The 17,879-nt window shown below is 41.8% G+C and overlaps 1 protein-coding gene and 1 long non-coding RNA gene across 2 annotated transcripts in view; both read left to right on the forward strand.

The window, feature by feature from the left end:
• The first annotated feature begins 3,030 nt into the window (after nt 1-3,030).
• MEGF10 (multiple EGF like domains 10) overlaps nt 3,031-17,879 on the forward strand; it is a 137,476-nt gene continuing 122,627 nt past the window's right edge. Inside the window, exons 1-3 of the mRNA XM_049648438.1 lie at nt 3,031-3,167; nt 11,394-11,495; nt 13,296-13,396. Of these exons, the coding sequence (XP_049504395.1) occupies nt 3,052-3,167; nt 11,394-11,495; nt 13,296-13,396 (319 nt within the window). The 5' untranslated portion in view covers nt 3,031-3,051. The remainder of the gene's footprint in view (nt 3,168-11,393; nt 11,496-13,295; nt 13,397-17,879) is intronic.
• The window catches only part of LOC125934859 (uncharacterized), a 4,698-nt gene continuing 4,380 nt past the window's right edge, over nt 17,562-17,879 (forward strand). The window contains exon 1 of the long non-coding RNA XR_007461549.1: nt 17,562-17,636. This is a non-coding gene — a long non-coding RNA (uncharacterized LOC125934859). The remainder of the gene's footprint in view (nt 17,637-17,879) is intronic.

Here is a 17,879-nt window from a genome sequence, read left to right on the forward strand (position 1 = left end):
TACATCAAAGGTTCGACACAGTGTCTGGCCCACAGCCATCGGTCAGGATATGTGAGCTGTTACTGCCTTTCGTTATCACTTATACTCATTCCTGTTCAGCAGAGTGGCTTCTTTAGATGCGTCATGTTAAGCTTCAGATCCTACAACTTTGAGACAAACACCAATAATCTGAATTAATTTATAAGCCCTATTTTGGCTACCCACTTATGCTCTTTATGTTAGAATACATTTTGTGATGACTGAAACTCCCCCTTTTGAAGATTTCATGACCTCTCAGAGTGGCTTATAGTATCTTTTAATTTTCCTACAAATTCGTAATCTTTTTTCCTTATTCTAAATCAATGTTTTCTTTAGTGTTAGCTTTTGTCCACTTAGACATAGATGACTTATCACGAGAGACTTACTATCCTTATAATCAGTCTTGATTTTGAAAGACTGAGCACTTCCTCACTTGATCGGTTCTCTTGAATTTGAAGGATAAACTATTTCCTACGGTGAGGTTTTTGCCGGTATTATTGTTGATGTTTTTTGAAGATAATCTTACTCTTTTTTGGAACTGGAGAGTGTTATGGTAAGTGAAATAAGTCATACAGAGAAAGACAGATACCCTATGCTTTCACTCTTATGTGGATCCTGAGAAACTTAACAGAAAGTCCATGGGGGAAGGGAAGAAAAAAAAAAGAGGTTAGAGATGGAGAGAGCCAAAGCATAAGAGACTCTTAAAAACTGAGAACAAACTAAGGGTTGATGGGGGGTGGGAGGGAGGGGAGGGTGGGTGATGGTTATTGAGGGGGGCACTTGTTGGGATGAGCACTGGGTGTTGTATGGAAACCAATTTGACAATAAATTTCATATTAAAAAAATAAATAAAAGTAATCTCTACACCCAATGTGGGGCTTGAACTCACAACCCTGAGATCAAGAGTCACATGTTCTACCAACTGAGCCAGCCAGGTGCCCTGATAAGCTTACCTTTTTAAACTGCAAGGTTGTTCCACACTTGTGTGGAAAGTTAGTATAGCTTCTCAAAATGCCAGCTTTCACCCCGAAAGTAACTGTTTTAGTCACATAATCTGGCCTATTGTTACTAGTTTCTCTAGTTTACCAACAGGCCAGTTGATATTTATTCTCTTTTTAATTAGTAATAGGTTCAGCTATTTATAGTTCCCTGTCCCATTTTTCTAATGTTTATTTATTATTTGAGAGAGAGAGAGAGAGAGAGAGGTAGAGGCAGAGAGAGAGGGAGAGAGAATCTCAAGCAGGCTCTGCACTGTCAGTGCAGAGCCTGATGTGGGACTCGATCTCAGGAACTGTGAGACCATGACCTGAGCCAAAATCTTGTCGGACACCTAACCGACTGAACCATCCATGTTCGTTTTTATAATAATTATATAAAATCATTTTATTTTATTTATTTATTTTTAAATCATTTTATATGCATGTGACAATTAGACATTTCCTTCTTACTAAGTGATAAGTTCCTAGAGGTTAGGAGTTGGGCATGGGTTCCAGGTGCAGGCCATGCTTGCTGTTACAACATCCGAGCTGATGAGTGCCTGGCACATAGTAGGTGTTCAATAGATGCTTGCAGATGACTTCATTTGAGTATCTCAACGTTTATTTATTTTTGAGACAGAGAGACACAGAGCATGAATGGGGGAGGGGCAGAGAGAGAGGGAGACACAGAATCGGAAGCAGGCTCCAGGCTCTGAGCCATCAGCCCAGAGCCTGACGCGGGGCTCGAACTCACGGACCGCGAGATCGTGACCTGAGCTGAAGTCGGACACCCAACCAACTGAGCCACCCAGGCGCCCCTCATTTGAGTATCTCATGGGAACCTCATACTTGACGTATCTGAAACTGAACTTCAGCTTCTTCCTTCCAAAAGGGGAGGGTGTCTCTGCCTCCCATCTTAGTGAAGAGCATGCCCTCGACCCATGGGGCTATCCCAGGGAGTGCTCGTCTCTTTCATTCCCACCTTCCGTCACCAAGTTCAATGGATTCCAAGTCCTAAAAGCCTCTCAGTTTCACTCAGTTCCCTGCAAGGTCTGTGTTATCCCCAGTGAAGTTCATGTACTTTGCAATGGTGTATAAAACCCATTGTGATATGCCTCTGTCTCTTTCTTGGCTGAATGAATTTGAGCTTCCTAAAATGTGCCTGACCATCCCTTACTTCCGGTTTTCTCTGTGTGGACCATTCTCCTTCCTTTTGGTATCTCCTTTGCCCAGCCTGTTTTGCAGATATGTTATTATTTGCTTCTCTGTTGTGTTCTTTCTTCCTCTCAATAATACCAGGATGGTTTTCTCCAACACCCACCTCTAAACAGCTTTATACCTATTTCTGTACACCTATGGAGAACCGTCCATAAGATAGCTGGTTTTGTTTCTGTTGAGCAAATGGGAAAAGTGAAGCACTATGTATAACAATTGTACATCATGATGATTAAATTATAAATGTCTCACTGGCCAGGGACTGAAACCACATCTGTATTTTATGTCCAGTTTTTGCATGGTGCCTAGGATAGAGCAGGCGTTCAGTGCACATTGAGTGAATTATTGAATGAATCTCACTTTGAGCTGAGGTGCCTGTCTCTTGAGTCAGTGGAGCTTCTGTTTCATCATTTATCCTCTGGGACAAATGAGGCCAGATTCCTCTGTGAGCCCTCTTCTTCCAGAAGGGAAATGTGCCTGGTGAGAGAATCTGGAAGCCTGTGTTGCTCTGTGTTGTTCGGGTAGATTCCTTTAATGTTGGCTGTCATGGATGAGAAGGGCTTTTGTTGTGGTGGCAATTAATGATGATTTGCACATTTTTGTAATTTACAAAGTGGTGTCCCCCCTGCACAGCACAAGGAATACCTCTCTCTTGGACCATGAAATCTGGTGACCTGTCTATTTAAACACATGGCTTGTTATGCCTCGTTCGGCCCCAGTGACAACTGGTACTGAATGGTTGCTGTACTGAAAAGAATTATGTTTGGGTCACTTTAATGAATCTCTAATTTGGAGTGTTTTTTTTTTCTTATAGGTTGTTCTTCAGTAAAAAAAAAAAAAAATGGTTATTTCTTCGAACTCATGCCTGAGCTTCATTGGTTTATTGTTATGTCTCTGGAGCAGGACAGCATCCTCGCTGAATCTTGAAGACCCTAATGTGTGCAGTCACTGGGAAAGGTAATAGTTTTGAAAGTACTCTGCGAAATGATTTCGGATAAGTTATTTTTTAATGTACTATCATTAGCAGTCTGATCTATGAAATTAGAATTTGAGAAGAGACGATGAAATGACTTATTTATGTAAAAAGCAGTGGTTATATTAATAAATTAGACGGTGTTATTCACCTTGGTCTTCTGGAATATAAAGTGAAAGAAAACTTGATCTGTTGATTCCAACACAGGAGCAATTGTATGATGCAGGGAAAATATTACTAGCTCCCTCAAAATGATCTCCCAGGCATCTTCTCCTTGCTCTCGGTCTATTTGCAGTAAGCTCAGGGAGCTAGACTTATGCATGAGGAACCGATGCATGAGCAGTGAAAGACAGCATGAGACACTGTCCTGAAGTGTTGGAATGTATGGTGTAAGAAAACTGGGCTTTATGTGGCCTGAAAAGGGAGACAAGGTTTCTGGAGGAACGGGGCAAAGGCTGAGATGTTCTCAAAGACTTGAATAAGACAAGTGGATGGCGGTGATGATGTGTGGTTCTGGGAATGGAAGGGAGCTTGAAACCAGGGCTACCCAGACTGCTGAGGGCCTTGAGCAAAAGACTAGTGTTAGTACAGGACCGCAGGAGGGCGTGGTTGAATAGATTACAGCAAAGCAGACGATGTAGTGTGCAGATCAGGGCACTTTGCAGTGGGAAATACAGAGGGCGTACGACACAACAGGTCATTGTCAGAGATCCCCTAGTCCTTTTGGGAACACACAGATAGCACAGACCATCCAGTGCCATTACAGTACAGTCAAATGTCGTCTACGCCCCTCTCCTGTGCTAGTTGCACTCCTAAGAAAACATCTTTATCCAAAAGTAACATTGTACGTGGCAGTTTTTCAAAGAGAAGGTGGCATCCTTCTAGTATGCCCCAGTACTCAAGAGTAATAGGTATGTTTGATAGCTGTATATGCCATTGCATCCACCTCTCCATCGCTTGTCCCCATTACCCCCAGCGCCATGAGTAGCACACCACAGGGTACACATTCCAGTCACCAGGTAAAAGCCAATACCACACTGTATGTTAACTAACTTGAATTTAAATAAATAAATGAAAAATAAATAAATAAATAAATGGGAAAAAACCAAACAAACGAGCACAGGTCAGAGGCTTCCCAGCACAGCAGCTGGGGTATTGGAGGGGCGCACTGGTTCCTACACACATAGTTCCATTATGAAACTTTAAGCTGTAGAGGAAATACGTGTATGTAATAAAGTTCTATGTGTTTGCAGTATTAACTATATTACATAGAATTGAAGGGGAAGGACCTCCTATTAATTATCCTCATAATCGTTACAGCACCTCCCATAAGTGTTTCAGTTACGAAGTGCATAATAAACACCCATAAATGCATAAAAATGAGTCCGTGAATATAAGAAGGGGTACATTTCACATTTAAAAAAGGGAGGGCCATTGACGGTTGAATTTATGGGAGGATGCAAGCTTTGGAACAGAAGGAAAAAATCAAATTCGTAAGATGCTCTGAAATAAGAATCAGTCAGAATCTTGGTCATACATTGATTGTAGGATGTGAAGGAGGCAGGAAAGGGGGGGATTTACAGCCTGCCCGGTGAAAGAGTGGAGGTGTCATTGCACATATGAAAAAAATTAAAGGAAGAGAGTTGATTTGAGAGGGAAGGGGTTAGTGTGGTTCTGCCATGTTGTGTTCTTAAGATCGGTGTGAGAGGTGGGCCTGGCTGTGTTTGGGAGTACAGGATTGGGAGTCCCCAGCATGATGAGATTGAACAGGTGGGCTCTCTGAGGGAAAGGCTATAAAGAAAAAGCAACCAAGACTTGAGTTAATCCAGCACCCTCTCATACACGCACATTTTGCCCCGATTCCTTGTTCAACGGTTTGACAAAACTTGGCAACACATAATTGCATGTTCTGTTTGCCATTGATAATTCCCGGCGTCTAAAACACTGCCTTGCTTGGGGCACGTGCTCAGGAAATAACTGTTGCTTGAGTACCTTCTGACAAGGAATGAAAGGACTTCATATGGAAATCAGTGGGGCAATGGGGAGAGAGGAGAGACAGACAACAAGGGGCACATTGGTCTCTAAACCTAATGCAATCTCACTGTTGAAGAAGTGATTAGAGTAACCTCTAAAATACTAACTAATGAGGACGGCAAATGAGGGTGAAAGAGTAGGGAAATGATGGAGGGTTTTTTTTTTCCCCCCTGACTGTATTTTTTTTTCCATGACCTGCTAGAAAAAAGGATGGACAACCGTAATCTTCTCATTGATACATTTCCCGTTTTAAGGCTAGATGATGATTCTTTGAAGAAAGGTAGAAGAAAGTGGGATTGTTTGACAAGAATGAAGGAAGGAATATAAATTAAAATGGTCAAATGAAAGTGCGGGTGACGCCTTGTTCTGTATTTTCAAAAACACTTGGGTAGGGGCGCCTGGGTGGCTCAGTCGGTTAAGCGTCTGGCTCTATTCTATCTTGATGGCGTGGAGCCTGCTTGGGTTTTTCTTTGTTTCTCTGTCTCTCTCTCAAAAATACATAAATAAACATTAAAAAAGGTGAAATAGGGCTTGAATTGAAATGGGGAGAGGAAGATGAGTTTCAAGGACAAAATTCTTGGTAGTAGGTCCGAGCGGGGCCCGCTGTAGCTGTGCCTTATCTAAACCCCACCTGTCCCAAGTGGGTTCGGCTGGAGCCTTGCTTTCCACAGTGTGCTTAATGAGCATTGCCTGTCAGAAATGCAGACCGTCAGGCCCTGCCCCAGGCCTGCTGAATCGTTTATTTTCAGACAAAAGCAGGCCTCCTTTTAATGCAGCGGTTCTCAGAAGGTGTACATGAAATGAAACTAAAGAAAGTTAAATCATTTAGAATATACAGGGGGTGCTTGTTGTTAAAGGCAACCTGCGCAGCGTCCTGGGGGAGACTGATGATTCCGTGAACTTTCTGTTTCTGCTCCGCATCCCTTTCTCTGTTCTGGGAGTTGAAGTGTTTGCATCTATTAGGGTTTCCTCTCAGGAAGACACAAGTGAAGAGGAGCCCTTCTTTGTCCGTCGCCTTGGGGGTGGAGCACAGAAGTGGTACTGATTGCAGCTAGTCCTGAAGCGAGCAAAGAAATGATCATTCTTACCATGTCTGATGAAAGTAACAAGATCATTTTGGCAGATAAAATGTCACTAACCACTTTGGAATGCATCCAAGTGATGATGGCTCCCCCCCACCCCGCCCCCCGTTCTTTGACCTTACATTAAATCTTGCTGGGGTTTCTCCCCGGATGATATTTAATAGGTTAAAATCACGGTGGTGATATGTTTTCAGTGTATTTGAGAAGATTAAGCAAACAAGCAGGAGATGAAGAGTGTATGCATCGCTGTGGGGAAAGTAGCGTAGAATTGAGGTCAGATTCCATTGATACCGCAGTTTGGCGCTTATTGTCTACTTTAGAAGCTTTAGATGTTCTAATGACATCCGAGAGGTAGCATGGGACAGGGTGGTGTCTCGGGGCCGTGGTGTTAGTGCTGGCTGTAGAGTGATTGCTAGCACAGGGAGCTCAGTGCTGATCATTTGTGATAAAAACACGTTTGGGGTCACCTGGGTGGCTCAGTCGGTTAAGCGTACGACTTCGGCCAGGTCATGATCTTACTGTTCCTGGGTTTGAGTCCCGTGTCGGACTCTGTGCTGACAGCTCAGAGCCTGGAGCCTGCTTCGGATTCTGGGTCTCCCTCTCTCTCTCTCTGCCCCTACCCCACTGTGTCTGTCTCTCTCAAAAAAATTAATAAACGTCGAAAGAAAAACACACGATTGAAGTAGACAGTCAAGAAAGTTCCTTCCCACACTGACTTTAAGAGCAGCCGCTGGTATATGTGCTGCTGAAGTGAGTACATAAGAGCAGCTGCTGAGGCACCTGGGTGGCTCAGTCGCTTGAGCATCTAACTCCTGAATTCGGCTCAGGTCACGATCCCAGGGCCGTGGGATAAATCCCCTCATTGGGCTCCACGCTGAGTATGGCACCTGCTTGGGTTTCTCTCTCTCCTTCCCTCTGCCCTTCTTCCCCACTTGCAGGTGCTCTCTCTCTCTCCCTCTCTCTCAAGAATTTAAAAAAAAAAAAAAGAGCAGTCGCTGATGAACACGGAGGTGTGGACTGTTAGCAGAGGCGCTGATGAAGTTCAAACAGCAACCTGGAAGCTGTGATAAAGACCCAGAGGAGGCTAGCCTGTTCAGAGACCTTTCTCCTCAGGATACGAGCACACAGCTTCCACAAAGTGGCCCCTTGAAAAGTGACAAGTTAGTTGTTCAACTAGTTAGGTGGGTATTGAGCAAATTTACGGAGTATTTGGCAGTCACAATTTGAAAATTATTTACTAGTCCATGCTTATAATATACTCGAGTTTAACAGTAATTTTCAAAATTATGTGCATTGTATGGTTGTAATAATATAAAAACTAAAAAGCTAACTAAGACTAAAAACGAAAACCCCTGGAGACTGTAAAAAAAATCTGCTATATGCTATTGGTGGTTACGTATGAGTTAGAGAATTCTCTCCTTAAAATGTTGTTTTCCAAAATTTGTAGTGTGATTGTAATGCCATTAAAAATGGGTAAGAAAAGAGAGAAAGATTGTCTAGAAAAGAGGAAGAATGTATAAAATGCAACAGAAAGGAAATTTGGTGTGAAAAGGCTTAGAGCCTTTCTCCCACAGACTTAACTAGAAGCCTGTTTCTGATCATCGTGCCAAGTAATTTGTTTTCAGTCAGTTCTGAACAGAGTTTGAGCTTCCAGATAATTTAAAAAAATTTTTTTAACATTTATTTATTTTTGAGAGACAGAGAGGTACAGGGCATGAGCGGGGGAGGGGCAGAGAGAAGGAGACAGAATCTGAAGCAGGCTGCAGGCTCTGAGCAAGTTGTCAGCACAGAGCCTGACGCGGGGCTCGAACCCACAAACTGTGAGATCGTGACCTGAGCCGAAGTCAGATGCTCAACCGACTGAGCCACCCAGGCTCCCCTAGCTTCCCAATAATTTTAAGAAGAGGAGTTGAGATGGAAGAGAAAGGCTCAAAGCATCGTCAATTTTGTCTTTGGTTATTCCCCAAACTGTACATATTTCTCTGTTAAAGCCATATTGTGTTGTTTTTAGCCTTGTGAGCTGGCCTCTGTTGAGAGCTCTTAGGGTGTGGGAGCTGCAGAGAAGATGTTCAATACCTTTTCGTTGAATTGGAATCCTAAATGGTTCGATGACCCTTTCATGGAGAAGAGCTTTTGTATCTTCTAAAACCACGGAAGCATCCTGCAAGTGTGTGCTGTTGGTGACGGGCAAGAGGCCAGTGAGCAAATTCCTGTTCTTCGGTATTTCCTCTCATTTGAAACAACCTTACAGGCTGCTAGAAATTAGTGAACATACTTCTCATGATCGCCTATGGAATCCGTTCTGCCATCCACATCAAATGGGCTGCGTTTGCCCAGGACCCATTTGTCTATGATCACTTCTGCTCTTGAAGGCATACAGACGTTTAATGTCATAACATAACCTTTGAAATTTTATGGGAATAAAGCATTAGGTGTAGTTCCAACAAACCAATGTAGTTCACTTGTATCAGTGCTGTAGGGCCTGGTAGAATATTGTTGTCACCCAACTGGCATTGATTTAGAGTGGCTTCTTTTTAACTCCTCTAGTGGAGGAAAGCAGCTGTGTTTTGTTCACAGGCAATACAAGACCGCACCTGTATGGTAGTTTCATATACAGAGGATGTTCATCTGCTTTGCTGTCCCCTGAAAACGGAGTGGACAAATAATACTACAGACCTCGAGGTTCAGTTATTTACAAGCAGCTGGAGAGGCAGGAAAAAAGTTGGCGAGGTCTTCTAATTTGCATTAACGTGAACCTCAGAACAGTGCTGAAGTCAGAAGACATTAATAGCTTACTGTGATATTTCGTTCCAAGAAACTTTATATATTTTTAAAAACACTTATTTATTTATTTTGAGAGAGAGCATGAGTGGGGGGAGGGCAAGAGGGCAAGGGAGAGAGAGAAAGTCTCAAGCAGGCTCTGTGCCGTCCGCACAGAACAGGATATGGAGCTCTAATCTCACAAAACGTGAGATCATGACCTGAGCCGAAATCAAGAGTCAGACGATTGAGTGACTGAGCTGCCCAGGCACCCACCCTAAGAACCTTTGTATTTTAACAGAGGCCTCTTTTCCCCTAAAGAAGTAATATCACAGATGTTGGCATTTACATACTGTGCGATCATCTGAACCTGTTCTTGCCGGTAGCCTCAGGTTGCATGTGGTAGAGAAGAAAATAGTTACCTAAAATGTACATTAGAAATTCAGAATGCCAAGTGGAAGGGATCTTCAAGACTACCTCTGACCCCCTGGTTTTAAAATGTGGTTATCAAAACCCGGGAAAGGGGAGCCTAGGTGGCTCGGTCAGTTAAACGTCTGACTTCGGCTCAGGTCATGATCTCACAGTCGGTGCGTTGGAGCCCTGCGTCGGGCTCTGTGCTGACAGCTCAGAGCATGGAGCCTGTTTCGGATTCTGTGTCTCCCTCTCTCTGACCCTCCCCTGTTCATGCTCTGTCTCTGTCTGTCTCAAAGATAAATAAAAACATTAAAAAAAATAAAAACAGGAAAAGAAGGTTATTTGCTGATGGCCATCTAGTTTCTTACTGTTAGATCAGGATAATCCTGTCTTCTGCTAATCCAGTGATCTGTTCAGTAAGACCTGTTGCATCTGCCTAAGATTTGTAGAGGATCCCTAAATTTACCTAGAAATCAAGGTGCAATGGCCCAAAGAATGAAATACACAAAAGGGTGAATAGTTAGGTTATTTTATAGACTTCCTATTGAAGCCTAAGTATGTTATGGCTAACAGAGACTGGCTGGAGAAAGAAATCCCACTGGTGGGGAGGCCAGCACCGCATAGCTTTTCAGATGAGAAGGTTCTGCCCTATATCTAACCTGAAATATTTATTTTTGATGGAGAGAGGGTGAGCAGGGGGTGGAGCAGAGAGAGAGAGGGAGAGAGAGAATCCCAAGCAAGCTTGGCAATGTCAGCACAGAGCCTGATGTGGGGCTCAATCCCACAAACCGTGAGATCATGACCTGAGCTGAAGTCAAGAGTCAGATGTTTAACCGACTGAGTCACCCAGGCACCCCTAACCTGAATTTTTTATGCCAACATTTCAAACTCATTCCTTCTGTGGCTTCTCTAGTCAATACCTAGACTAGAGAAGTCTCATCTGTACCTAATAATGAAGTTGGTCCATTGATTTGCTGCAAGTGAGTCCATAATTGTGGCCTGTTTTGTTTGCTAGGGTGAATTAACGATTTTAGGGAAAATCTTTGAGACTGTTAAAGAGAAGAGGATTAACTTGTTTGGACAAGAGGATGCTTCGGGTTCTCCCATAGGCAGGAGCTCTAAGCTCTTGAGCCATGTAATAGACTGCTTTAAAATGAAGAAATATGACATTGAACATTGAATGCTTTTGTGTTTCGTGGATGTTTTCCACCTGCATTCTTAGGCTCTTAGGATGGCATGCCTTTACTTTAACAAGAAGCTGTTAGTGAAATGTATTGAAAACCCAGGCTAAGTGGCTGCAGGCTGTGGGTATGTATATTTCAGGCTAATTGTTTCAGCAGTGTGTTTAGAACCTAGCTTAGAGACTTCTTTGTAGTTTTTATTCAGAGGTTGTATATATTCTTCCACCGCCTGAAAAGTAGGGCAGGAACCCAAAACCAAATTAATTCAAGTTCCAACCTGAGAAGTGTGTTCTTTTTGATTTTCCAAAATCAGTACCAAAATGTACTAGTAATAATATTCACATTGTCTCTTAGCTTATTATTTGCATGCACGTTTCGATTGAAAACTTCCTCGTGTAAGTTCTGGGTTAAGCCTGGACACCTGGGATGAGGGGATGCCATTAAATACAGAAACGTACATGGTGGTAATGTTTTCAAGTTTAGGGTTATCAGAGTTAATGGTGAGTAGTAAAGAGAATTCTTTTATGAATTTAGAACATGAATTCTTATCTTTTAAATGTATTATTAATATTGGTCCTTTTGGTGTTCTCAGTCAAATAAAAACCTGTAAACACGTGGAGTTTCTCTTTTGAAAGTCAGCAAATGGAGATAATTTAGTCTACGATGTTTGTATGTACACAGTACATCATTAATGTAAGAATAGGAACTACTGATTCCTTACCTTTCTTCTTCTTTTCAGCTACTCAGTGACTGTGCAAGAGTCATACCCACATCCCTTCGATCAAATTTACTACACCAGCTGCACTGACATTCTGAACTGGTTTAAATGTACGCGGCACAGGTAATCAAAGTTCAGGTCTATTTATGAAGTTTGGCTAACTGGGAAGTACTTTATTACAGAGACATTACATGTATGAGAAGATGCGTCTGTTCATCTAGTCAATAGTTATTGAGTGCTTGTTACTGTCCTAGCCTTGTTCCAAACCATAGGAGATACAGACATGCAAAAAAGGCCTGTCCATGCCCTTGATGAGCTTACAGGGGAAGTGTCTCCTGGTTACCATAGTTTGGTTAGCAAGAATTCATGCAGCTTTTGTGTGATGCGTAAACGGGGGAGACGCTCTTAATTATGGACGTCAAGAAACTCATATTCCAGCATACGTTTCTACTTGAATATCTGACTCAATTTGGACTAATTTAAACTTGAACTCAACTTAAGCCACATTTTCCCCCCTATAAATGTGAAAACAGAGAAGAAAAACATCTTAAATATGAATGTTAATATGGAAGGGACCAGTGATGCCTTACTTTTATTGGTAAAATGCTTACCATGGTGTGAGTCATGGGTCTAATGTGACACCTGTTGATTTATACTGCACTAAATGTTATACTCGATGTTATTTCTTCAGACAGGCTTTCCTCCACCACTCCGTCTAAACAAGTATTCCCTTCCTGTCACACTCTCTTTCCTTACTCAGGCCTTATTTTTCATCACACTATATAATCATTACTAGTCATGATATGACCGATTTATTTGTTTAATATGTATCTGCACTTAAATTCTATATGTCTATCTTCCCCAGTAGAGTGTAAGTTCTTTGATGGCAAGGCTTTATATTGTTTTGCTCACTCTGAGCTACTTCCCCAGTGCCTAGAGCAGTGCCTGGAATATATTAAGCACTCACTGAACGTGTGTTGCATAAATGAATCAGTGAATGAATGAAGCTTTAGTTAAATGTGAGAGTCCTTTGTATACTTCTATTTTTTTTTTAATTTTTTAACGTTTATTTATTTTTGAGACAGAGAGAGACAGAGCATGAATGGGGGAGGGTTAGAGAAAGAGGGAGACACAGAATCTGAAACAGGCCCCGGGCTCTGAGCTGTCAGCACAGAGCCCGACGCGGAGCTCCAACTCACAGACTGTGAGATCATGACCCGAGCTGAAGTTGGACGCTCAACCGACTGAGCCACCCAGGCGCCCCTGTATACTTCTATTTTATAGTGGGATGAGATTATGTTGTCTCATTTTTCAAGGAATTCTCTGAATTCTTCCTTTAAAACATATGTGAATGGTAATTAGATCAGTGTCATAGCTGAAATTAATTATACTCTCTGAGCTGTCTCAAGATAAGTGAAATAGGAAAGTCATAAAACTTCTGATCCCTTGAAATAAAGTATAACTTGACTTAAATGGGCAATTTTAATATATTCTTAGCAAACTGATAAGAGTTAGCATACTATTCATCAAGACATTTATTCCATGTTTCTTCTTCTTTTAAAAGTTTTTAAAATGTTTATTATTGAGAGAGAGAGAGAGACAGAGGGGGAGCAAGTGAGGGGCAGAGAGAGAGGGAGACAGAATCGGAAGCAGGCTCCAGGCTCCCGGCTGTCAGCACAGAGCCTAACTGTGGGCTCGAACTCACGAACTGTGAGATCATGACCTGAGCTGAGGTTGGAATCTTAACTGACTGAGTCACCCAGGTGACCCTCCCTGTTTCTTCTTAACTATTTTAGAATACTTTGCTCTTCATACCTTTATTATATATATGTAATAACCCTTTGGTATTAAAATAAAAATCCTTGATTTCTAATCAGATTGTCAGTCAAAAGAAGTAACAGTGTGATTTCTCCCTCTGTGTAGAATCAGTTATCGGACGGCCTATCGACATGGAGAGAAAACTATGTATAGGCGCAAATCTCAGTGTTGTCCTGGATTTTATGAGAGCCGGGAAATGTGTGTCCGTAAGTAAGACCTTTATCCCTTTGTGGGTCACTTATTTTTCCCAGTGCTGGTGTGCATCTGTTAATGGCAGCCAAGATGGAGGCCTGGGGAGATGGGGAAGCTTGGACTATTCCCTTTCCCTTTTGATGGCTGCTTTCCTGCTCTGTGGAATGAGGGAAGCATTGCTCTGTTCCTCTGTGTTATAAAAAATCTCCAAATGAATGTTGCCTGAGGAGAAAACAGATGTTATAGAAGGATTATTGAAGGCTGGATGTGGTAGTGTTCATTACAGTTTTGCAGTAAGTGTCTCTTTGGAAATGGGTCAAGTTGTCACTCAGGTCACAGAAGGGAAGAGAGGCATGACTTTCCCGCAGCAGCTGACTGGAGTCCCAAGTCAGCTTCTGAGAGGCGGGTGTGTTCTTTTCTGGTGCACAGAAAGATGAAGCCTTTCACAAAGTAGAAGAGTTTTCACACTAAGCACTGACACTGTCTGAGTCACAAAGTAGACCTTCTTCTTTGTCATTTTCTCTCTCCCTTCCCCAGCTCACCAGTTCACTCTGGAATGTCTCAAGGCAAGCTTGATATTTTATGATACACTTCAGAAAAATCCTAGAATATCATGTGGGATGAAGTTTGCAAACTGAGGTTTCTTACTACTGGGTTTAGGACATAGAGAAGAGATCATTAGAAAGGGTTTTATTCAAATATTTTGGGTCAACACATAGCTAGAGGGGCCACTTTGTTTTCTGAGCTGAGGCACTGGTGTTGAGTTGCATAGAGAGACAAGGTTCTGCTCTAACTGGATGGCATTAGGATCAATTGAACACCTCTTAGCATGAGTATCTGCAGCGCTGGGTAATAGCCCTGGGTGGCCTCAGATAAGCCCTTTATACCTCTTTGAGACTCCTTTGCTCTCTAGTGGAGAGAGGAGTTAAACGGATATGTGTGTGTGCCCTCTTCTTTCCAGTGACTGGATTCTATTCTTTAAATGAACAGCAGCAGTTCCTCAACTTTGATTTAGAACCAGGGCTTTTTGTGATAATAAATGTTCACTGAAAAACTTAGAAAATAGAACAAAACAAAAGAAAAGGAGGGGTGCCTGGGTGGTTCAGTCAGTTAAGCATCTGGTTCAGGTCATAATCTCACGGTCCGTGAGTTCGAGCCCTGCATTGGGCTCTGTGCTGATGGCTCAAAGCCTGGAGCCTGCTTCAGATTTTGTGTCTCTGTCTCTCTCTCTGCCCCTCCCCACTCACACTCTGTCTCTCTCTCTCTGTCAAAAATAAATAAACATTAAAAAAAATGAAAAAAAAAAAAAAAAGAAAAAGAAAAGGAGACTACATTGAGAGTATGTTCCCTGGTCAGTAAATGTACTTTTGTAGCATATTGCAAATGTTATTGTGCAATTGCGTTGTAGATACTTAACCAGTTTCAGCTGTTGAATATTTGTGCCATTTCCATGTTTTACCTATTATGACCTGTTCTAGAAGACATCATCATGGTTAAATCTGTGTTCATACCCTTAATTAGTAGGTAAGGATACCTTCCTAGAAGTAAAATTCCTGGGTCAGAGGTATATACCTATTTTTAAAATGTTTGGTGTCTTTCTGCTTTCTGCTGCTACTTACAGTATTTGGGAATGCTTTTTGCTTAAACTGTGTGCCAATTTTCCCTTTGGTAATTTTTTTTCTTAGTTTGCATATCTCTGATTAACAATGTCGAATAAGAAAAATTACATGTTTATAATCAAACATCTTAGCGAATAATTATGAACCGATCTCTGTGGCCCAGGCTGATGGGAGTTTTCAAAGCAAAGCCCTGAGCTTGCGCCCAGGCAGAACAGGCATGGACCCTGGCTGTCTGGGCTGACCGCTTCCCAGGGGCTTCGGGGTGACGTTATCTTGGTGCCCTTGCCGGGGCTCTAACGTACAAGAACAATCGTCAATAGAATAAGAGAGTGGTTGTGTCTCCCAGGATTCTTTTCTATTACCTAGGTCACAGAAATGTTATATAAAGTCAGCATGCTCTTGCATTAAGTTAGGTAGAGACTGGAGAGGTGTTGGGGCAGTCTTCTGTCGTACCTCTTTCTTTCCTTGAAGGCCTTGCGCTTAGGAAGCTTGATTTTACTGGCAAGCTGGTGGGAGGAGCATGGATCCAAGCAAGGTCTGTTAGGGTTTTGGTGCTTCATGGTCCCAGCCTTCCAGAACCCAACACCTCTGTCATTTCCTGCGTCGCTGCTGCCCAGCTCTAGCATCATCACACGTCGATATTATAATGATAGAAATGACTTTTCCTTTATCTCACACTAGGTGGGTCGCAAGGTGTCCTCCTGATGGCTTTAGCATTTGCCTCTAAAGTTCTTCTTTTTCTAAGCCTTCCTGCCTGACCAACTGCCCCTGGAGACTGAAACATTTTTCCCTTAGATATGTTAATGTATTTGATCAGCTTACTGTCTCCTCTCAGAGGCCTGGGAGCTATTTGGTCTCTTTAAAGGTATTTTGCATCTCTCCACTCTGATGTCTTGATTTCATAGCTTTACCCCAGAGGATGATCAAGCTTCCCTTGCTTCCTTGTTCTTGGGGATGCCTCCAGTCAGTCTTCTCTCCTCTCAACAGCTGGCTGCAGTGAGGCACCCTAGTGGATAGAGAAGGGAGAGAGAAGACAGGACTCTTGGTTCTGCTCTCCTTTTCAATTAGTTTTTGCTGTCAGGTACACAGAATAGTCATCATTGTTAACTGTTTCTAGTTACCAGAAGGAATTGAAACACAAGAATTGGTTATAATTTTAGTTTAATTTTTGGTAGTAAGTTTTCCTAGAAGGCAAAAAGGATGGTTTCATGCAAATACATACCCATATTTGAAAAAAAGTATCCTTTAATTAGCTGGACTAGATCCTTCTGGAGAGCAAGCTCTATTTTTATTACCTCTGCTTCATCCTGCTAAAGATGATGCATTTCCTCTAGACTCAGATTGTGTAGAGGCTGCTAGTCCACAGAGCACATTTTGAGTCACCAGGGTCTCTGTCCAGAAGACAGATTGTGTCATCAGCCAGGAAGAATCAAGATGGAGAACGTAGGGAATAGCATTGGGATCTCGGTGGGAAAAGGAATGTTTGGAAAATTTTCCATAAAGAAAATATTACTAGACCTGAAAATGTCCATGATTTCTTGAGGAGGTTTTAACCTATTCCTAACAATAATTAAACTTTTAAGTGTATTCATCTTTCAGGGTTACTATTCTTGCCCAATGTTGTGTTTAATTACTTTTGATGTGGAGAAATTCAAATAGTAATGAAGAAAAGCACAGGGGAATGAAATGGGTTCAGTGTGTGTGTGTGTGTGAGTGTGTGCACATTTATCTGTGTATATATGTATGTAGTATGTGTACCTGTATGTCAGTGTGTATGTGTATATATATGTTTTTTTGTTATTTATTTTTAAAAGTTTTTTTTTTTTTTTAAGTATAGTTGACACACACTGTTACGTTAGTTTCTGGTGTGATTCTTGTATACTTCAGCTCCTCTATATGTCACGCTATGCTCACCACAAGTGTGGCTCCATATAATAGCTAAAATGCAATTATAGTGTCATTGACTACATTCCCAATGCTGTGGCTTTCATTCCTGTCACTCATTCATTCCATAATGGGAAGCCTATATTTGGCACTCCCCTTCACCTTTTTTGCCCACGCTTCCACCCTCTTCCCTCTGGCCACCATCAGTTTGTTCTCTGTATTTGTAAGTCTGATTTTGCTTTTCTAATTTATTCATTTGTTCTGTTTTTTAGATTCCACAGATGAGTGAATCATATGGTGTTTGTCTTTCTCCGTCTGACTTATTTAGCATAGTATTCATTAGGTCCATCCATGTTGTCATAAATGGCAAAATCTCACCCTTTTCTTTGTATGATACTCCAGTGTGTGTGTGTGTGTGTGTGTGTGTGTGTGTGTACACATCACATCTTTATCCATTCATCTTTTTTTAATATGTCATTCTTTTTTTAAGGTTATTTATTTATTTATTTATTTATTTATTTATTTAGAGAGAGTATGTGTTAATGGGCAAGGGACAAAGAGAGAGAGAGGGAGAGGGAAAGAGAAAGAGAAGAGAACCCCAAGCAGGCCCTGTGCTGTCAGCACAGAGCCTATTGTGGGGCCCAATTCCACCAATTATGAGATCACGACCTGAGCTGAAATCAAGAGCTGGAGGATGCTCAACCAACTGAGCTGCCCAGGCACCCCAAGATTTCATTCTTTTCATGGCTGAGTAATATTCCATTGTGTATATATAACACATTTTCTTTATCTATTTATCCATCAATAGATCCTAATGTTGTTTCTCTCTCAGCTATTGTAAATAATGCTGCTATATACATAGGGGCATGGATACCTTTTTGAGTTAGTGTTTCTGTTGCCTTCAGATGAATACCCATAAGTAGAATTGTTGGGTCATTTGGAAGTCTTTCTTTCTTTCTTTCTTTCTTTCTTTCTTTCTTTCTTTCTTTCTTTC

The sequence above is a fragment of the Panthera uncia genome, assembly GCF_023721935.1.
Source record: "Panthera uncia isolate 11264 chromosome A1 unlocalized genomic scaffold, Puncia_PCG_1.0 HiC_scaffold_17, whole genome shotgun sequence".
Classification (NCBI taxonomy): Eukaryota; Metazoa; Chordata; class Mammalia; order Carnivora; family Felidae; genus Panthera; species Panthera uncia.